Raw genomic sequence first — 22,763 nt, 5'->3', positions numbered from 1 at the left:
TGGACAAATAAGCAAAAGACCCTTTACCGTTGCATTTTTAAAAGTCTTAACAATCTGCTCTTAAACATCAGGCAGATTCAACTCGTGTAAAATATGTGCAAAAAAAAACCAAACTGCAGGCACTGGTTTAGGGTCTTGTATTAACTGGACTCCGAACTTGGTTCTTCTTAAATCTACAACTGCACACCTAATCAAACCTAGACACTTTCAACAAGTAATATAGGAGAGTTCTAAAGTAAAGTAAGAGGTTCAAACATCAAACCTGCCCCCAAAACTGTACATATAAATTCCCATATCCCCAACCCTGTTTGAGCATCTGCCTGGGAGCTCCAGTAATGGGGCTCTGCATAAAGTGCTTGCTCGACTGCTGTGCCCTCACACTGCCTGTCATTGAACTACACAACTCAAAATAAACACCAGCTGTAAGGCTAAATCCCTCAAATAGCTCTCAAAGCCTGGAAAGATGCAACAGCACCAAGGATGTGGGATAGTCAGGCTCACGTTTGAGCTGTACAGAGGCAGCTATATAACTGGATAACTAACTGGAAAACCACTAAAAATAGCACTGTGATTTCTGTAGAAGAAGAATTTTTAACAAAAACTGACCCCACCTATCAAAGACTTTGTCTTACGGACCCCAGTAGAAAACAGAGCCCCAGCTCTCAGAAAAGCCTTGAGACAGAGAGATCAGGCACTTGGCAGCTGTAGGCAGTTGTGCGTGAGAAACTGAACAAAGAAACTTAAAACCAATCTTAATAGTTATACAGGACGTTCTCTATAGTTAGGGTACAGATTCTGAAACAAAGCTGGCAGAGGACATTACAGATGGATAAGAAATGTATTCATTCATGTATGAAACAATCTGTGTTATGTTCCATCCTCATAGAGCAGCCGCTAAGTAATCTACAATGAACTGAATGTAACAGAGATCACATCACTCCTACGGTGAAGATCATAGAGTCGACACAAAGTCAAATGTATAAATAGCAAAACATTCAAATATCTAAAGTGCAGATACCAGGAGGGTGGTTGACGTCATACTACTGGATTCTGTGCTTAATCTTTGCTATTCTCTTTTTATGTAAGATTTCTTAATCTTCTTCTGGTTTTGCTCTGCTCAAGGGAAATAAAGACTCCATCATTTATCCCTCTTCATGATAAAGTCTCACAGTCAAACAGCACTTCATAGTTAAAGTGCAAATGGGGTTTAAAGTAAACCAAAAGTTTTACCTGAATATGTTAAATTACGGGGAGCACATTCCACCAAAATGAAGGAGTGTTCCTGAATTCTGATTTCTACTAAAGAAAAGAGCAGTGCTGCTTCGTTACAGCTCATCTTTGTCTGAGAAGTGTTGTATTGAACTGTTTTACCACCTGCATCGAACGTCATAATATATCCACAGAGAGAAATAGTTTTTTAGAAAAAAAAAATGGTATTAGTGAAATTTTTGAATGCAGATTAAACAAGGTGGTAGTGATTGTGAGATACATGGATGGTATGGGGAGGATTTTCTGTTGCCGAGAGTTTCACATGGAGTTTGCTGAGAAACACTTCCAGCTGCTTAAAACCAAATGTTGGGAGCAAACCCACTACAGTCAAAAGAATCGACTGCATTTCAAACCATATAATTTAGCTTTGCTCAAACAAGAGAGCCCCAGGGATGAACATAGCACAAAACTGGATTAGAAGAGAATTAAAACTAATCTTAAAGCACTATTTTCCATCACATTCCTCCTAAAAGATTTTGCTCCACCTGTCTGAATTGAAGAGCTCCTACCTGAATCTCTTTCTGAAGCAGACAGACCTACACACAGATGAACAGCAGACTGAGCACAAGCTGTAAGTGGCAGATACCAAACAAGTCAGGATGTTTACAGGGAGTGAATAGAGTCAGTCACAAATCAATATAATACTGTTGCCCCTCTGAGGGGCTGCATGGTCTAAGTCAGGCTGCTCTGATGTCCACACGTTCAGGCAAATATAGTTAAGGGCACAGGTATTGTACAATACATGACAGAGGTAGATTGGCAAGTGATAGACTGCATATTCTAACTCTGACTATGGGGTAGTCTTCTAAACACTCATGAGCAGCACATCATCCCTGTGCTAACACAAAAAGCATTAAGATGAAGTCCGGAGATGACTAATACTGCTAGCCAACAACACTGCCCTCAGAACATGGGTGAGATTCCTCCTCATGTCTTCTCTTCAGTTCTGGATAATGCACGTCTTGAGCTGTATCCAAAAAAATCTAGTTTGCCAAAATAAAGTATACTTTTGACTTATACTGCGAGAATAATTTTGAGGTTTTCCCCTTACTTCTAAGAAAGCGTTTTTCAGCTCACGTTCTGCAGAACTACTTGCTGCTCATCTGTGTCAAACTGTAGTTTGTAAAGCGGCAGATTTTCTGGTTCTTCATAGATGTTAAAGAATAGAAGAGTTCATTGCTATCAAGCCTGTCCAACATATTCTGAAGGATTCATATTAAATTACTTCCATAATTCTCTTTAGAGCAGCTTCTGTCTGAATCCTACTCAAAAAAAGAGTATCAAATGTGACCTTTTAAGATGTAGTGCAAGAAAAGTTTGGAATATGCTGCTCTAAGGTTCTGTAGAAAAAAAAATCAACACTGCCATACAAGTGATATAAATAAAAAGGAATTTAACAGACATCTAACACATTACAGGAGTAAGGATGTATGTCTTTCCAGGCACTAAAAAAGGCAGTCTGAATTTCAGTAACATGCAGTTAAAACTGGCTTGTTATTTTCAGTATCACTTACAAGACCAGTAAGGCAGTCAAACCAAAGCACCCATGATTTTAGATTATATATGCTTAGAAGAATACATAGGTAAATTACATTCTTCAGGGTCTCATATAACCTGTTGAAAGAAAGGTTGCTGGCAGGGTGGTAGAAATGTGCATGTTTTTGGTCATTTAGAATGAAGGAAAAAGCCAATTTGCATAATTTTTTTAAGATAAAAATATCAATGACAAATAATATGTGAATTAAAAACTATCAGCAACATAAAATAAGAGTTTTTCCAACTTTTTTTCCTAAATCCTGACAATTCAACACAATTTAAAAAGAAACTCGACCATACACTTCCTAGTTGCAAATGTGACAGAGAATCAATAAATTTTTTAAAATAAACCATTGTAGAGATGTCTGATCAATAAGAAAGTAGCTTTTCAGGACGTTCCGGTTCTTGCAATTACAGGGACACTGAACAGAGCCCTCAGATCCTTCAGTAACAAAACTAAGGCCAGTAAAATAAATTTGGTTTGTCAATTTTCATAAAAATAACAGCAATGCCTAGCAGATGTCACAAGTGACTGTTGATATGTCTTGTTGCTGCATTGCTCCTCTTATGGGATTCTTTTCCTAACAAAAACATGCAAACACACTAAATAAGAAAATGGGATACAGTGTGCAGAAGAATGCTTGAGAGAGCCTGGAGGTGAACAGGCAGGCACTTATTTTCAAGCTACATTTTTAAAACCGTTCTCAAATCTCTTTACAAAAAAATACGCCTTCTGGATAATTAAAGACACTTGATCCACAACAGCATTTTCCTACCTCTATGCTAATTATTTTATTTTATTTTTTCAGTCTGAAAAGTGCTCAAATTTCCCAACACAGATGCTGACCTTGACTATGGAACTGGAGCCTACCGACACCAAATCTGCTCTAAAATTAACCCTCAGGTGTCTTTATAGTGGTTTACAAGTTGAAATGCACTGCTATCAGCATATCGGTAAACCTCACCGAACTCACTCAAGGTGAATTATCTTTTTCCAGCCCCAAGTTTGGGTCTATTTGATCCCAAGAGTCCAGGGTCAGTCACATAACAAAAGCCATAGTTTTATCTGGAGATTCACATCAGTAGAAATGTTACTGATGGACATGAAAGATGCAGATAAACTGCAAACAGAGAAAAAGACACTAAAGGAAGGAGACCATTTTAGCCACGCTGATTGTGCAATAGTCAGGCCTTATTATCGTGCCTTGCTGCTGTGGGCACATTTCAAATCAATATAGAATGGGATTTCCCATCAGTCTGTGCATTTCCCTTTTTTTCTTCATGGCAAGAAGGATAAATCCCTCAAAGCATCAAAAGCAGACAAAAATTGCATAGCACGGCAGCAAGTAGGCACAGAGACAGACTATGTTAGTTGCCCCAAAACCAAGACAGTCAAAACAACAGCCTTCATGTGAGGTATATTTTGAAAAACTGTGTTAGTTTAATGTTTTCGTTATATTTACTTCTTAGCTTTCACCAGCTGGGTAAATAAAAATTGCAGAAAACAGAGGGTTTGTTCCCCCCATTAATCCCTAAAGTTTGGTTTTTAGAAATGTGGTCAACTTTCCACAGAGTAACCATGTGGCAGACAGCTTAGAGCAAACCAAGTGCTGCCACTCATATTTGGGGTATCCTCAACCTCAATCTTGTTCTTTACTCCTTCAACATTTCTAAATAAGAAGATGCTTCTGAAAGTCAGACCAATATTTAAGACTTGTAAAATAAAGGGAAGATGAATTCAGGGCTGAACTAGCACGCCTCTAAGGTGTTTGTCAATCTGCATGAATGGGATATGGGAAGTCAAAAGCAGGGATAGAAAAGGAGGTATGTAAGTAAAAATTATAAAAAAATAAAAAAGAGTGTTTTTTATGTTTCTACAGTCACTCTACAGTTTCCTGATGAACCACTGGTCAAACAAATTAGGAATTCAGTTTTCAGACACAAAAAAGAAGCCCTATAAGGCTTCACCATTTCAGTGTCTTCAGTTGGTCACACCCTGGAACATCCTCCATGATGAACCTCTCAGTCGGACTAAAGAGAAAATAGAAGCTTGGTACAAAGTGAACTAAATGGCACAGGTATCACAACCAATTTGCTTAAAATAGAAATTGTAAAGGAGGCTGGGGAAAGCAAGATAGAATAAAGCCCTAAATCAACCATTACATACTTCATTAATTGTATAAAAGTGCAAGATTAAAGTAGTTCAGGTTAAGCATTCAGTTTGCTATAGGCCACACAAATGCTTAGCTTGGTCATCAATGGCCTAGTTTTGTCATTCAGTTACTAATATTAGTTTAAACCACAGAAAGAACAAAAACTGAATGAAAAAAACATATGCAATCCACTTCAAAAATGGTTAGTTTTCTGTGACCAGCACGAAATATTACCTCAATATCATGAGCTATACAATATATACATAAAAATATTGTGTCTTAATCTTTGTTTTAACAACTTAGAATAAAGCTGTACTAAACTCTATTTCCCTAGTGTGCTCTTTGCTCTGTTTAGGCTGACTGGCCCAGTAACACAGAGAAGTCCTTTCATAGCAATGGTACTTGGACTGATCCACAATTTTGACACTTCAGCCATAGTAACTGTTGAAATGCTTTATTCAGCCAGGCTAGGTGATCTCATGCGACTGCCCAGGGCTCAGTCAAAGCTTCTTGGGTGGCTCCACAAGAAGAACAGGCCATATTCCAAAAACAAACTGTTAAAAGAAAAACAGGAAGAAGGGAAAGATTCTTTGGAATATTATATTTCTTGGATCAGAAAGTAAACACTATTAAACTTAATGTAATGAAAAGGACAAAGGGGTAAGGGCTCCAAAATGAAAGACTGTAGATTCAGATTTGATATTAGGAAGAAATTCTTCCCTGTGAGGATAGTGAGGCAATGAAACAGACTGCCCAAAGAAGTTGTGGATGCTCCATTCCTGGAAGTGTTCACAGCCAGGTTGGATGGAGCTCTGAGTAATCTGGTCTAGTTGAAGGTGTCCCTGCCCATGGCAGAGAGGTTGAAACTAGATGATCATTAAGGTGCCTTTCAATTGAAGCCATTCTGTGATTCTCTGAAAATTTCAACTACGTTTCCTGGGATGTAAGTAGAAGTCAAAGACACTACCCTAACAGCATAATTATTGATCCCCAACACAAGTTCAAAGCACAAGTTACCCAAATGCATATTAATGAACACAAAATATTGCTTGCTTACCTTCACCTTTGGCCTGTGTTTCAGAAAAAGTGTCCTTGTGTATAAACTGAGGAGAAGGAAAAAAGCATGCTTAAAACTTCATGTATAAGACAGCATATAAAATAATGATGGACTAATCCCAGTTTTATTTTCCAACTAGAAATGAACGGTTTCTGTTATTGCAGAGCTACCCACTCTGCCTAGATTTATTCAAAACAGGAGACATTAACTTACAGAAAATCCCTCTGTACTAGACCCTGATCAGCAAACTAATTTACCCTATCACCTATGTGGGGAGAAAGAAAGAAACCCAGAGCGGTAAAAAAAAAATTAAACTGGGACTAGAGTCTGTCATTTTAGAAGAATGAAATATAGCAGAGGCAGAAGAGGGGAAAAGCAGCATAGCTTGATTCTCTCTCTCATTTTTTGTTCTTAGACACTTTACCCTCTTAGTAGATCTTTTGCTGCCTACGATCTCACTTTTTTAAAGTGGACATAGATGATGCCACCGTGTGGCTAAGAAAATACTCAGGAAACTACCTCAGAGAAAGCATACAGTCCACTGGGGTAAGACAGACAAATCAGTAATCTGCACATTCTCCTAGGGCTAGAGGATGCAAACTCAAATTATTTTTTATGTGCTGCATGTTGGAAAAAACCTGGCCTATGCTTAATTCCGTACAGTATTTTAACATCTGACCAAAATATGTAATCAGGTCTCCTGAACTAAATAGACTGTATTTTTAAAACAGACATTCTCTTAAGTTATTGCTAAGTGGTAAAATATTATTTCATTATATGAGGAAAAAAAATGCAGAAATTCTTCACAGACTTCAGCTTAAATTCTGTTCTGGTCCCTGATTCCACTAGATGGTGGTATAGAGCAAAAACAAGGCAAACATCATCTGGTTCCAGATTTGCTAACTTACATTCTTGTTTAAATCTCCTTCTAAAACTAATATCCTGCCCTTCTGGGAATAGCTCTACTACAACTACTTCAGCCATCATCATTCTGCACTACTGCATGATGCCTGCTAGGTTTTAGGAGTGACAGTACCTATCAAAAATATTAGTTGTGCTCTGAAATTTAAACATGTTAAAAGTACTTTAGGATTGCTGCTCAAGAACAGACAGGTATTAATGGCTTACATTCTAAAATTAATATACTGTCAAATAGCTTTTCAGTTTAACTGCCAAAGGGTTCTCGTTTCTGAATTACATTTTTATGAAGAACCATGACTATTTAAAGATTAGTGATTACATTTTGAAGAATATAAAATAATTGCAGAGAGTTTTTAAATCAGTGGCAAAGAGGAAAGGAAACCTCGCGCCAGTGTAGGAAGTCATTTTCCTGCACTTCTGGATGATACAACATTCTGAAGTACACCTGAACCTGGGAAAACTCCTAAGATCTCTTTATGAACATCCAGTTTAGAAAACATTTCCTACCTTAGCAGGATATGAAGGTAAGAACCCAGGCCTGTGAGAATATGCCACCATGCATGAAACTGTGTCACAGCTCCCACCACAGGAGGCATCTTTTCTCGTAGTGCTCTGAAAGAAAGAAGTCCCACACAATGGGATATTTTTAGTCCAAGCTAAGCAGTCTCAAATCACAGTGTTTGACTGTCAGATCACACATTATTGTTTCCATATCTCAGGCATGTTCTTGATGGGTGAGGCTTCACATGATCAGGCTTTCAGCAGGTGAAAAGCAGCACCTTATGCTGCCAGTACAGGAAGATATTGGTACACTACTTTCTTACACATTTAAAGAAAGCACACACTTCCTCACATAGTGAGTGATCAGATACTTCCGGACTCAAATTTCAGGGGATATATTTATGGCATCCCACAGTCCCAAATGAATTCTACCATTCTCCTCACCAAAACTCTGTAAACTACTGTCAATAGGATGAAACACTGAGTTTAAGGTCCCAGAGAGGAAATGGGATCTATTAGACATCAGCACTTTACACGTGGTAATCACACCACCTATTCTCCTGGTCCATGGGACCTTAACTTGCCTTTCTCTGCTGGACTCTAAATCAGGGACAAAATGGGTGTTTAGTGAGGAAACAATGAAAGTAGAGGGTCTGAAATACTCCACCAAGATGCTTTGTATTTTGCAGTCATGGGATGTGAGCAACTTGGAAAGGGGTTAAGGGATGGAGGTAGAGAAATAAAGGGAAGGAATTACATTGCTCTGATTTCTCCTGCTCACTAAGCTTCTGCAGATATCGCCTATTTTGGTTGATGGTGGAGCAAATGTTTGCACCTGCTTGTCTTTTTTCACTTTCATTTCACATTCAGTCAAAACAAAAAAGGGAAAACGATTGCAATATGTTAAGGAAGAAAAATCTGCAGCTTCTTACTTACTGCTTGAAGTTATAGTACTTAGTCCCCCTGACTAAATCCTGAGCTATTGCTTAGTTTTCAGAGCTGCTCAGTCACAAATATTAGTACAGAGCTTCAATTCAGTCAGCCCAGCAATGACACTGGATGTGCTGTCAGCCTGGCACAACCTCTGAGCCTTTGGACGGCAGGAAATTTCAAAGCCCAAATTCAAAACTTTTAAAAATAAACTGCAGATTTAAAGAAATATGGAAAAATAAAACCTGAACCAATTCTGAACTTGAAAACCAGAGCAGGTAGGTGGATGATTCACAAGTTAGAGCTTTAGAGAACAAAAGATTTCAAGCAGTTGGGATGCATTTTCTCCAAAGGTTCAAATTGTAACACCACTGACAGAAATCCAAGGCTCTGCAGGTGTCTGATTAAAGCTAGTAAACAAGCTTATAACCACAAAAGTACTACACCATAACCACACAAGTACTACAGGAAGTACACTAGCATTTTTTCCCGTTACAAAATGAGGATGGAAAAAAGTGCCTTAGCAGCTGGGGTAATTTTTGGGCCTAGGAACCAGCTCAAAAGCCCCTTGGACCCACAGCAGCTCAGCAAGCTTGGTGAACTGGGGGTTATGATCTCACCAGTGAGGTGAGGCAGCTGCAAAAATCAACCCTGATGCCAGTATTTGCAAAGTAACTGCATGTTACCACTTGTGTTGGTAAGTAACTTTTCTATCCCATGTGTATCAAGTGCTTCTAGGTATGAGGCACCATGTATTATATTAATTAAAAAAAAAAAAAAAAAAGCTTCAAGAATACTCTGTTGGAGTTAACTTTCAGGTGGCCTAACCTAGTGCAGGGACTACAGAGCCAAAAGGGACAGATGGAAAACTCAGACTCCTTTACAGCAACACTATTATTTGGCCCTGACAAGGCAACCTACTGGGACAATACTCTATGCCACTGTTCAGTGGCATAACAGTGTTTCGAATTGCCAAAAGTCTATTTTTCAGGATGCTGGAATCAACCTTTCCACCTCCTCCAGTTTCTGGCGGAACACATCCATCACAGCCAGGTGTTGTCTATTGGTAATAGGTATTATTTTATGTTTCTTGGTAACATATATTGAAATTGGTATTTCTGTAATGTGCAGAACTACTGCTATTGATATTTTGCTGAAAATGGCAAGAGCAGAAATCAAAAAAAAACAAAAACCAACCAAACCAACTAACAAGCAAGATAAAAACACATTCAGATGAAATCAAGAGTAAATAGCAGGCTTTAATAAGCCAGAGATCCTAAAAATTACTTCCGTGACATAACTCCTCTCAATTTAATTTCAGGTTAGAGAGATACATAAAAAATATAAATCTATTAATGGATAAAAACCATTAAACTAAACAAAAACCTGTTGAGTGCTGAATTTAGTTGTGAGCAAACTGGATAAAACCCTCATGGATGTTTTGTAGGCAGCATACCATATGTAACATGAGATGGACTTGAATATACACCACAGAAACAATCAAATTTTTATACTAAAAGACTATTAAGAGTTATCCAGGCAAAGTGAAAAAAACCTCACCTCAATTTATCACAGAAAATGTTGTCCACATTCCAGAGGAAAAATCCCATTAAAAATACAGTTAAAGATGTATAGCCTAGACCTCTAAGCCATGGGTATACCCTAGAGAGAGAGAAATAATGCAAAGTTTAGTTCAGAATGCTTTAAAGGCAGTGTGTAACATACACAAATACTATAACATATAAATAAAATGCTTTATCAATTTGTTTTTCCCAAAAAGAAAAAATATTATCTTCAAATTTCATCTATTTAAATACTGTATTTTACTTCTCCTCTCTCCTGACTTCACATTCTCTGAGACAGTTTGTTTGAATGCTTTACTTCTATATATCTAATTGTTTCCCTAAATACTGCACTCTCCTAATGAAACAAGGAAGTGGGAAGACTGACGTTGGCTAAAAGGCACTAATTCTTCCATCCCACCTATAATCTTTCATTAAAAAAACCCAAAACAAAACAAGAATGCATCTTACAAATTAGGACTCTCTCAAAAGAGGCTCTTTTCCAATAGATAGCCCTATAATAGGGGACTTGTTTAAATATGGTGTTTCAAAAGGACTTTCATGAACACAGACCACCATGACCAACAACTAAGCAAATGAATGGTATTAGGAAACAGTAATTTTATGTGTATTTTAGAGTTGGGGGCTGCTGGGGATAGAAAACTGTCAATTCAATTTTGGGAGAAAAAAAAAATCCTGTTTAAGATATGGGAAACACACTGAAGAATCAGATGCAAGGAAATGCATCATTAATAAACTTACTCTCCCTACCTATATTCAGGTTGGACCATGGAATTGTAAACTTGCTATATGAAAGGCTCCTTTCCCATAAGGCAAGTCCAAAAGCAAACCCAAATCCAACCCTAAAAGGTGCCATGAAATACTGTTTAAGTTATTTTTAAGTGTTACGAATGCACAGTTGAAATTCTGGGTTAAAATACATTCCTGAGCTGCTTTTCCCTCCACTGTGTATGCTACACACAGCACATATTTCAGAGCTGGGAGCACTGGGAACCAAAATGTGCAAAACGTAACAGGTAGAGCTTCTTCCACAGGGCAAGCTAACCAGACACAAGCTGTATATGTTAACAAATGCACTGCTAATATAAACTAGCAAAACTATTACTTGTTATCTAATAAATGTGTGGAGCATCATGCAGTACACAGCAGGAACTACACTGTAATATTCCCAACTCAGTGCACCAGGGACATAAGCAAGACCAAGACATTAAGGAGCATGTAATAGTATGTTAGATGTGCTGGTAAGTAGGTCATTATAGCTAGAATTGTTCAGGGAATAAACGGTGGTGTTTTGTGAAGGAATGAGAAAGAGACTGGCATCACTTAGTAATAGGGAACATGCTTCGTGAACAGAGAATAACATTTGCCCAGTTGTCATGTTGGCAAGGAAGCAGACGAAGAAAGAGATGAAAAGTGTGGGGGAAACAGGCAGGACAAGGAACAGATAATGAGGACAGGATGCAATAGTAACCTGGAAGGAATACCATGCTGTTATTTGGGATTTTTGCTCTAAACTCAGAATGGATAAGAGGAAGTAAAGTAGGAAGTGAAGTAAAAAACAAAATAAACAGAAATCAGGGTCAATATTTAAACTGAAACAGGCTTGGACAAGTGCTAGCACTACAGATGGAAATACAGGAATATGTTCTAGCAGTGCAGAGAAAGTAAATCTGAAAGTGTGCTTGGAGATGAATTTTAGAGAAAAGAAAGGGTACCTTCAGGTTGGCACAGCTTCTCTAGCAGAACTAATTTAAAATTAGTAGTTGTTTAGTTAAAATTTAGAAGTAGTTCAAATCTACTTCTCTCCCCATCCCAACTTCCCAACCAGTTTGCATAATATAACCACAGAGGGGAAGCAAGTCATTGTAGGATACTATTGCAATGAAGTGATCAAGTTAATTAAGAATATATACTCCAAACCCCTAAAATTGAAGCAAAACTAGGTGGAACTTCTTAGACAGACTTTGCTAGAGGAAAACAATGAATGATAATCTGGGAGAGAGAATGGTAATGTTACTGACAAAGACAAAAGACTAAGATATGTGTCAGAAATAATGGAAAGGCACAGCTGTGTGTAAATTGCAGAACCAGACAAATAGCAGGCCCAAGAGTTTGTCTATACAGACAGAAAAACTAAAGTGACTAGAACTGTGCTAAATCCTTGATTAGGAACAAAATTAAAATTAATTGAACTCGATTCAATTTGGTTCCCCTTGGAAGTGAATTAAGGTAATATCACTTAAGATCTCTAGGTTAGGATTAAAACTTCCAGTTTGTGGGTTTGATGGTTGTTTCTAAAGCTGCAACACACTATTAGCTTTAGGTTATTCTTGCTTAATAAAATTCTGTGAACATTTGCACTTGGTCTGTCTTGGGGAATTTCTTGGAAAAGCCAAATGACATAAACTGAAATTGCAATTGGAAGGTGATTCAATGCACAAAGTTGATCCTTGTGGGTCCCTTCCAATTCAGGATATTTGATGATTCTATGAAATTTCAAATTCACACCTTTTGTTAATTTTTTCCTTGTACTCCTGAACAGGTATGTGTGCAACTCGAAACAAAGTTTAACAAAAAGCACCTTTAGAATGATGACATTAGAAAGAAATCAGCAGTTTTTGGGAGCAATCCCCAAATACACAAGAACACCAACAATTCACAGGGCATAGACAGAAATGGACACTCAACTGAGTTCTTGAGAGTATGTTTACTACAGTACTCATTCAATTCTATTTTATTCCCTTTAACCTACCAAGTCTGTGCTCTGACAATTCTAATGCTTCTCATGTCTCCTAACACTTCTAATACCTTTTGTTTGTCACAGTTTTTTATTTCAATTTCCATAACGTATACCTAACTTAATCCAGCCAAAACTGTAAGAAAAACTAACATTTAATATCTTTTACATTTCAATTTTAAATACTAGAGCAGGGAAGAAGAACAGAAATTACTAAGTGATGGTCCTGCTCTGCAGTCTTACTCTTACCAGTCTCCAGGTATCATCATTAGTTTGGACACTAGCAATAGATTTCACATTACCCAGCAATACTGAGACAAAAACTCCATTCCCCTTCAAGTCCCAGGCTAACAGCTGAAGCTACCAGCAGGACACCTGGCAGTGAACACTGATTGTAAATGCAGAAATCTCAGTTTAGTTTAACGTTACCCCAGTGGCTTCAAGAAGTGCAAGGGGATGAGCCATTCCCTATGAGCCGAGCAGGGCCCATGAGCTGGCATAACACACCTACTTCAAAAAGTTCTGCCATTACCAATTTCTTACGTTAAGCCTACCAAAAAGAAGATGCAAATGCTATGTTATAATGTTAAATTAAATGGTTACTTACCATAATACTATATAAACAGATCGTAGAACTATGATAGAAACTAGTGTTCCATACATGACCTGGGGGGAGGAAAAAAAAAAAAAAGAAAATTCAGCAGTTGGGATTCAAGAAATCTTATAAAACACTAAAGGAGTAAAAACATTTTAAAGCCTCTATTGTTTTTTTGATTTCTTATTCTCAAGAAAACAGCATTCCTTCTAACTTCCTCTCAAGAAAGCCTTCTGTTAAAGTTTCAAATAAAAGCATGATTCTAAACCACGGCCTTTATGCAATAACAGGAAAAGGGAGTTGTGTAAAGCCACTATTTCACTGTTTTGAATCAGAAAGCAAACACTAGATGGCACTCGTAAAGCATCCTGAAATCAAAAATGGTAACTCCTATCATATCTTCTCTGTCAGTGCATTTTAGCTCAGGATTCTGTAAGCATCAGCTAAAATCACTTTTGAAAGCTGTACTTCTTTCACTGATATCTAATAATAATTTTTCCTGAAAGCAAACACCTGAATAGGTTTTGCACTATGCCCACACTGAGCATCAATATGGAAGAAACTTTCCAGGAAGCATTTCAAACAACTATTGCAGGTTGTTGGGATTCAATCTAATTATATAGTGGGAAGGCTGCATGCTCTGAAGATCCATGAGGAAAATCTGGCTCACTGCAGGCTTGATGAATTTGAATGCAATCACCTGACATATATAAAAAGTCAAAGTAATCATTTATTTTCTGCCTCATGATCTTTAAATCACTCTGTTTTTTATTCACAAACTTAGGATCCACGTAATACCATCTCCAAGATGTAAAGACTAAAGAAAAGGAAAAATGCGGTCAGTCATGCCTAAGAATTGACGCAGAAGCTAGTGCAGCAGGAAGGATTTTTAGACACTAATGACATTCAATTACTCTCTATACTTTTTATTCTGAACACTGGTTTCCTCCTGCCAAAAGGCAGTTTGTTCCAAGCAGCTGTGCCTTTCTCTTTGCCTCTCTCCAATGGCCCACAAGTCCCTTGCTCTTTTTTTCTTACTTGTTCACTGACTTAACCTTTCTCGTTTCGCTTCTAATTGACTCCTATCTAATGCTGCATGAAAGACAAAAATGATACAGCTTTGCTATTTTTAAAAGCCACTAAAATTCACAAAAATGTGTTTACAAACCAGTGTCCTTACCATGTTCTACTGACCTCCTCACACTCTTCCTTCTTTTAGACTATGTTGCCTTTGAGACAAGGACTGCCTCTTACTCCGCTGTAACTGGGGCAGTCAGATACTACCATCCTGTAAGCACATGCATGTGTCTAGCCATCTGACATAAAACAGGTAGCTGTAACAATGCAAAGTGAAACTTGCCTTTCAAAAGTCCATAAAGGCAAATTTGCCAATTCCTTTTAGCTTTAAGGATGAGGTTTGTAGTACAAACCATATTATCAGTGCATATCTATAGAACAAGACAGACAATAGAGCCCTTAAACTTGACAAGAGGTAAAAGTAAGCTCCAATATTGACTATTCAAAGTTATTCAGCACAGCAGCTCTTCATAGGCATGCAGAGTGAGATTAAAGAACTTCAGTAAATAAATTACTATTACTGTGTGTTCTGCTCTGTAAGCTAATTGGTTTCGGCTTGTACTTTGTACAAAACTGTTAATTCCAGTCCCCTTGTTGGGGTACAGCACATAAATCAGGAAACAAAGAAAACAAACAAAACCTGCTGGACACAGCCCAAGTATCAAGTGCCTATCTTTAGCCAAGCAAAAGGTAGAAAGGAAAGTGCTCAGGTGTGCTAGGTGCTGCATGCTGGTACAATTGTTCATTGCTGACATTTTGCCTAAAAAGACCCCACCATATAACAAATGCAGACTAAATGCAAAACTTTAACATTTACTTTACCAGCCTCATGTAAAACAGCTGCTTCATTTTTTTTCTAATCAAATCCAGTAATTTATTCTAAGAGAGGGATGGCACATAGGAAGATGGCACTCATAGAAAGGCTGTTCTAGAATCCAGTTTGATGCCCTTTCCTTGCTGATCTCCTCCTTCTTACAATTTCTATTGCTAAAACACTCTTCTGCAGCAGAGATATGAACAAAACCTATCTATGAAATTTCTGTCATGCACATTATGGGTGTAACCCCCTTTATGCTTGTACCCAAATTGCTCTTGTATTCTTTGTACAAGGAGTTAAACAGTGTCAGTCTATGCCCAGAGAAACAGATCTTACAAGCAGCCCAAAGCCCAGGTAAAATGCTATTTTTTAAGCAGTTGCTAAAAGTGGGAAAGAGCAAAAGCTAAGAAAAGCTTTCTTTGTAGATCTTCCGGCTTGGTATTTCCTAGTGAATTGCATAATGGCTTGCAGAAGAGGAAAGTCTTAATGGAGGGACAAAGGAAAAAAAAAAATAGAAAGCACCTTGCAGTGACTGACGAAAAATATGCCCACAGCTGACAGTTCAATTTCTTGTCTTTTCCACTCCCCCACCCAACCAGGTTGTTAGCAGTAAAACACATTTGTGTTTAAAAGCCTGTGAAAGATTGGAACAACAAACTGTTCTGCTCTGCATGCTCCAATCCTCCACGCTGAAGGTGAGCACTGAGAGGGTGTTGCTGTGATATACAGACACTGTAGCTGCACGTTTCGCTACAGCTGTTTCTTACTAGAGGACCAAACACCAAGCTGCATAATTTCATTCATACTCCAGGGAGCAGTGCTTGCTTTATCTCCTTTAACAACTATGGATTTACTATTTTCATCATGATAAAAATTTGTTATGTATAATCCATTCACCCAAAGAAAGATAAAGTACAATGTTTAAAAAAAAAAAATCTACCTTATTCAAGGTAACTCAAATTTTTCCATTCCTTTAGCTCCCTTTGTTGTTTTTCTTTAACTAATATATCACTTAAGCGACATATGAAAACCCAAACAAGTTTTCTGCTCTTTTATCTCACAGTGTCTTTAAGCTGTGAGCCAAAGAACATCCTTGCACTGCAACTGAAACAAAAGGAAACAGCAGAATCTCATCATCTTTTGTTATCTCTAGATAGTTCCCTCTGCTGTTTCAGATGCAAATATTTCAGCTTTGAAGCCTGTATCTTTGCAGTTGGGAAAAACCCCAAAGTCTGGATTACCTGAAAAGAAGGCCAAATATGAAGAACATCCTTCTAATTCACAAATGGGAAGTAAGCACTTCAGGGCTCAATGTCTGGCAGCATTTCTGATGTGGAGGCAGTAAAGCAAATCATATAGATTCACTAATGGAAGTCAGAGGCAAAGTTGGTACTCCACACTGCAAGGGGGGAACATACAAAACTGCTTCTTCATCTACTCTTCTAATATAGAAAGCAGAAATAGCCTGCTATTTCCCCTTCTTTGTTTCCTCTGCTCCTGGCCTTCTGCCCATCCTTGGTTAATAAATCTGATTTATCAGCCTCAAATATTAGTATACACATTGGGAACAGCAGTAAGAGATTCTGGGTTCTTGGCAATCAGTGTTTACCTATTAGTCCACCAACCAGCTATCAAAAGATAATTAGTCTAAGTACTTGAACTCAGAAACTGTATTTGCAATCTGCAACAAAGAAAACTAACTTCTATATGTTTTTGGATTTCTGGAAGAGAAATCTGAGCTGAGAGAAGAAGGAAGGGCCATCCCCAAGATGATGCCGAAACATCAAGTAACTCAGCACAGTTACAGCTGCGTAGTACTGCATGCTGCCTTGATAAGTCCTGATTGAACCAATTCAGATTCACTTGGTTTGGCCCTGTCAGATGCATGTACATGATGGCAAATTGACACAGAAGTCACAAGACACTGCCGTAGAGCTTCTGGGACACTGCCTGTCACAGTAAGCCAAGCTTCCCTTCAACGACTTGCAGAACTGAACCTTTGGAGAGTCAGAATATCCTTCCTCATTCCCCAAGCTACCGTGCAGGTAAAAGCACTAGTCAGAATGAAAGATGTACTCGCTCTCTGGAAGACATCCCCAAATGATCTGTGTAACAGTGAAATATCACTCAAGTCAGTTTTATAATGTGGTCTTCAACAGGACAACAACAAAATAGAAAAAGCTCTGTGGTGAAGGCATGCCTGAAAAGGTCATTTTCACCAGAGTGGTTGACAACCTGAACATACAGAAAAAAGTAAGGACACATTCCACTAAAAGGCACAATATATTTAGCCACAAGCCTACCACTAACTGTTGCCTTAGCAGCAGGAGGGACTCTGGAGAGCTGTAAGACACTGAGTGGGTTCACACAGATTCCCCAGAATGGGGAGTCCTGTAAGTCTGAACAAGCTGTGTCCTGACATAGCATATTCTTCACGCAGTTTCAAGCTCCCCTATGTACTTTTACAGACATATTTCATTGTGATTTCACTTTCTTCTTTGACCTGTACATTTAAAACATCCATAGAGAAAAAAGTTACTAATTTTTTATCAAGGCAAGTGAAGTAGCTTTTCCTGCCTTAGTCTCTCTCTTACTCGAAGTCACCTGAATTGGTAAATCTAATACTTATATAAATCTAATATTTCTATCAAAAGTAAAAAAATTCACTGGTCATGTTGTTGTGCTGTGATCAGTAAACATCCAGGCACTCCCTCTCCTCCTCTGGTAATCTGTTGAACAGTTTAGAAGAAGTATAGTTGGTACTTGTGCAACAGTGCATCTTTTCAATTTTGAACTAGTTGATATCCTAGTCCTCAAGTCTCCCAGTTATTTCTTCATCTCCTCCCCTGTACTCAGTGATGCCTCTGAACTTTTATTGTCAAAAATGTCATCAGTACACTACTCTTTTTCCTGCTATGGGTTGTTAAAAAAACCTCCCAAAACAGTCCCACTCTTATCCCAAGAAGATCCAGGTTTTTCATCATCTCCTTTAATTATTTTTCACTAGTCATTCCTTTACCCTATTTGCAATTCTCATAACGATCTACTTCTCCAGCTTGCTTATTTTCTCATGGGACACCACAACCACATTCAGGAATGTCAATTTTTTCATCACATTTCCTAATGTAGAAGTAATGGCCAGTCTTCGCGAATGAAGAACCGGAGAAGGTCTTTACACCTTCCAGCCTGAGCATTGGATTTTTTAGGTGAGACACAGTGTGCGCGGAACTGAGCCCACCCTTTAATCCTAAGGTTCATCTGCCAGGGCCAAGCACGCTTGGACAGTGGCAGCGAGGTCCTCAGGACGTAGATGGATTGCCTTACAGGGCTAACGAGCTCCATCTGCCCAGGGAGCGGCCCCGACCGGGAATCGAACCCGGGTCTCTGCGGTGACAGTGCAGCGCCTTTACCCTCGCAGATATTTAATCTGATTTTCCATTTACCTTTTAATTATTTGCTTGCTAGAATTTGCTTCACACTCTTGCAGCAGGCAACTATGCAAATAAAATAGGTTTTTAGATCTATTTCATTATTCACGTAACTTGGTTCACTAGCTGAATGCGGTTTTTCATTGCTGCAAGTGCAAATGCATAGTCAGCACATGGTATGCAGCAGGCAAACAAATAAGGATGGAAAACAATGCTTTGTAGGTGACAGCTTTCTAGAGCTATTCACATTAGAAAGAAGACTACTTACTGCAAGACTTGACTTGAAAAGTTTAACTGTCAGGGTAATTTTGTCTGCTTCCAGGGCTGTCTTATATTTGTGTATCCATGGATCACTCTATACCAGCAGCTGGTCTTCCCCAACCCCTCTTCTTGTATAAGCACAAATCTAAATGTGGTAAACAGGGATGGACAACTAATCTGATTTAAAACTAATTCTGAGAAGAATTAGTTGTTGATTTGAACCTGAACCTCCAGACAAATTGCCATCAGAGAGTAAATTTGTGTGCCAGATGGAAAAGACAGGAGAGGCACAGCTGTTTTACGTGACAATGATGATGGCTTAAAAACAACTAGGCAACTGGGATGTAGGGTTGTTAGCACCTTGAAAATTAGATAATAATAGTGCACTAGCCTGAGCAATTTGAACATAAACAAGACAATATATGCTGGTAAAGGCCACCAGTATCTTTAATTTAATTGATGAGGTGGCAAAAAACGCTAGCTCAGTTGTCAGGCAGGGACATTTTTTCATCCTTCTAATGACGTGCTGCCTCCAACTGCCCAAAACATGCATCTGATTGCTCCTATGGTTAAAGCACTAAGACCCTTAAAGATCTCCAATATGTGGATGGAGAAAAAGAAGTTGGTCTCTGTTGCCATGTGCTATAGATAACAAATCAAAATCACCATCGTGCCTTGCTGGCAGTCAGCAACTTATGAGCCTAAGTTGGGAAGACAAGTAGAAAGTAATTTGCAGAAAACCGAGGCTTAGATCCTGGTTGCTAAATATAATAGGATCCTTTTCCATTCTTACTGCTTTCTTTCAGGGAAAAAAACACCCAAACTGAAACAATGAACAATATTAGGTTGTCCATGTAGTTATTCTCCTTTTTGCAAGCCTGCAAATTAGGATAATCACAGACAAACACCTAGAAGAATCAAATGCTGCTTTATCTCCTGATGTTGGTTTCTAACACAGTTAGGGACCAAGACTGTGATTTAAACTATGATTGCACAAGCATATCTAACTGTACTTTAAGCCCATGTGACCCATTCAGCTGGAAAAAGCTTACTGAAATGATTTTACTTTTTTTTTAATGCACTCTAAAGTAATGGACAAGTATTAAAAAAATAACCTTGCTTTGCTATGCAGTCAGAGAAACATTTCCTCAGGATTTACAACATATTTGCCAAAGACTGTGAAAAAACAAGTACAGTACTTGAACGTTTGGAATTCAGCCATAACTGTACGTTCTCCATAAAAATCAATTTGCAAAGAGTTGTTGTAAAATGTCCAGCACTTTTATGGGACCAAATATTTTCTACATGGATTCCTTGTGTATAGATTAAGACAGAGAATTCATACTATGAACTGAAGAAAAATCAGATGCAAAAAAATTAAAGGTCTGGGGCAAGACTTTGAAGTTTCCATATTTCCTTCTTTCCCAAAAAGTCACAACATCTATTGCCTTAGTATTTGTGACATGGGACAATATCTATGCCAAAGGCATCAAACTGGAATATAGTGAGGCTGTGATGCATTTATTGCAATAAATGTAAGTTGGGTAAATAAATGAAAAAAGAGATAAAAGTTTGTAATAAATAAATAAGTAAACAGTAAATTCTGCCACTGTTGTTAACAAAATTAGTCTAAGTCACTTCATTCAAAACCAGTTATGACCAGCTCAGTAAAAACACCAGAAATTGCCACTTTCATCCCAGTCAGTATCTTCCTGCTGGAAATGTAAGTAGGGGAAAAAACGGGAAGGATTTAATTAACATAATTCAAAAACCTCACCCTGCAAGTTTCTCTTTTATCTACAGGTAGAGCAACAATGCATGTTTCTAGGAGAGATTATCTGGAGCAGCTGAGAATGTATTCTGTTGATCAGTGCCTCACTAATCCAGCAACAGAAGCCGCATATCATTTTTACAACTGCTGATGCAGCAGGCACATTTTGACAAGCAATGGCACTACCAATTTTAGAAATTAAGGCTTTAAAGCTCTGTCCTGCAAAGAGCTCAGTGCTTTTTGCTTGGCAATTTTTCAGCTGTTATCCCTAATCAAAAAAATCATAAATGAGAGAAAACTACCCATGGCATATAGAAACAAGCATCGTTTCTAACCTCCTGTGAAGAGGAAAGTGATACAGTCCAATCCCCACAGGCAGGGGATGCATATTAATACTCCTGAGCTGCTACAAAAGGAGCCTGTACCAAACATGCCATTATGCCTATACAAACCAGTCTGCTACATAACCTTAGAAGGCATTCTATGTTTAAATTCACCTTGAATTTACACTAAGTAAAATCGACTAGTTAGAAAACCCAATCAACTAATATGTTAAAGCAGAGAGAAGAACATGGTTTTAAGTCACACAGGCCATGTTATGATGCAAGGTCATAGTTTCAAAGCAGCTACTAATGGAAAAAAAGCAATAAAGGATTTATTAAGCCCTCCCTCTCACACACACCTTAGGGACACCTTGTTATGTTTGTCCCTGATGAAAACCATGGGAAATATTAGGTCAAATGCTAAAACAGAACACACATTAAACCATTCTATTTTTTCAGGTCACTAAGTAAGAGGATGGCAACACAACGGGCAGCAATACTTCTCAAAGAAAAAACAAAAGGCAAACTGTTCTTCCCTTTCATCTTCCTTCCAGCTATAAAATAACATAAAACATTCCACTAAAACATCATAGTCAAAACACAAGATTAGCTGCTTCAACAAAGCAAGATTTACCTGATGGAATACAGGCTCTTTCAAATTCAAGTAAATCTGGAAAGATTAAAAAAAGAGAAATAATTTGCAACACAGAACAAATGTAAAATTATTTATCTAAATATTGGCAAGACTTGTTCTGTTAGAATCAACCATGAGTGTCTATGCATGCACCATTAAAGTTGATGAAACATTTGAATTTTCCTCTGGCAACACCTGAGGTTTTAACTGTGGACTTATTTTAAATTAAGAAGCACAAATAGAAACATTAACATCTAACATTAGGCTTCTCATTTAATAGAGTTGCAGCACATACAAAACCAGTTAAGATGCTGAAATTACCAGACACGTTCTCAATATGCATTGCAAAAAGAAAATGTGCTCTACTTTGATTTGCTATTACTAATGTTTTAGACAATAATTTAACATTTCAATAATTTTTAAAAAAAGTTAGTAGTTCTTTCTACTGTTAATTAAGGCCATTTAATTTATGCTCTTGAAAAGGGAAGGGCACTAGACCTTAGGCGTAACATGCCACAGGTGTAAGAAATTGTAGGAGAAACAGAAGACAACAGGCTGGACTTTTGACAGCTGAAGATGACTTACAATAATACTAATTTTTTTAAGAAATTGCTATCAACAAAAATTACAAAGAAAATTTCATCTGTCATTGACATCCAGCACAAAACTAAGTTTATTCATAAAGGGAGAACACTGGACTGAGAAAGGGAGTCAAATTAGCTGTGACACAAAAAAAAATGAGAAGAATTTTAACTAACAGCTACACTATTTTTCTTATTCTGGCTGTTTTAAAACACCAGTCAATATCCTGGACTGAGTATCACAGTTCACTTTTTGCAGCCTGTCAAGCAGGATAATTCTTATTTCTATAGATGAATTCCAGTGAGAGAAGGTGAGGAATGCAGCTTGTCCAAGGTCTCATAACAAATCAACAGTGACTATTTTTCTCACATTCCTATTCTAGCAACTGGATTATTGCTTTTCCCCTTCATTTATTCTATACAGCGGTTTAGATAGAAAGGTGGCCAGCACATCATTTTCCCAACAAAAGAATAATTTGTCTTTCTTGACTGGAAGTGACAGAGATTCAGTACTGCCTCTATAATGTTCCTTCGCTGGCAGGAAAATTGTCAAACCTACAGGTGAAAATGCCTTATTAGAAAAAGTTAC

At 37.9% G+C, this 22,763-nt stretch overlaps 1 protein-coding gene across 1 annotated transcript in view; it reads right to left on the bottom strand.

The window, feature by feature from the left end:
* Nucleotides 1-4,099: 4,099 nt before the first annotated feature.
* ACER3 (alkaline ceramidase 3) overlaps nt 4,100-22,763 on the bottom strand; it is a 52,569-nt gene continuing 33,905 nt past the window's right edge. The window contains exons 6-11 of the mRNA XM_027904949.1: nt 21,594-21,629; nt 13,295-13,353; nt 9,928-10,029; nt 7,444-7,548; nt 6,016-6,061; nt 4,100-5,512 (exon numbers count right to left, since the gene is read on the bottom strand). Of these exons, the coding sequence (XP_027760750.1) occupies nt 5,459-5,512; nt 6,016-6,061; nt 7,444-7,548; nt 9,928-10,029; nt 13,295-13,353; nt 21,594-21,629 (402 nt within the window). The 3' untranslated portion in view covers nt 4,100-5,458. The remainder of the gene's footprint in view (nt 5,513-6,015; nt 6,062-7,443; nt 7,549-9,927; nt 10,030-13,294; nt 13,354-21,593; nt 21,630-22,763) is intronic.

Source organism: Empidonax traillii, unplaced genomic scaffold (genome assembly GCF_003031625.1).
Source record: "Empidonax traillii isolate 1590-97213 ecotype Southwest subspecies unplaced genomic scaffold, ASM303162v1 scaffold1105:size522451, whole genome shotgun sequence".
NCBI classification, from domain to species: Eukaryota; Metazoa; Chordata; class Aves; order Passeriformes; family Tyrannidae; genus Empidonax; species Empidonax traillii.
This window is presented reverse-complemented; position numbering and strand designations above follow the sequence as displayed.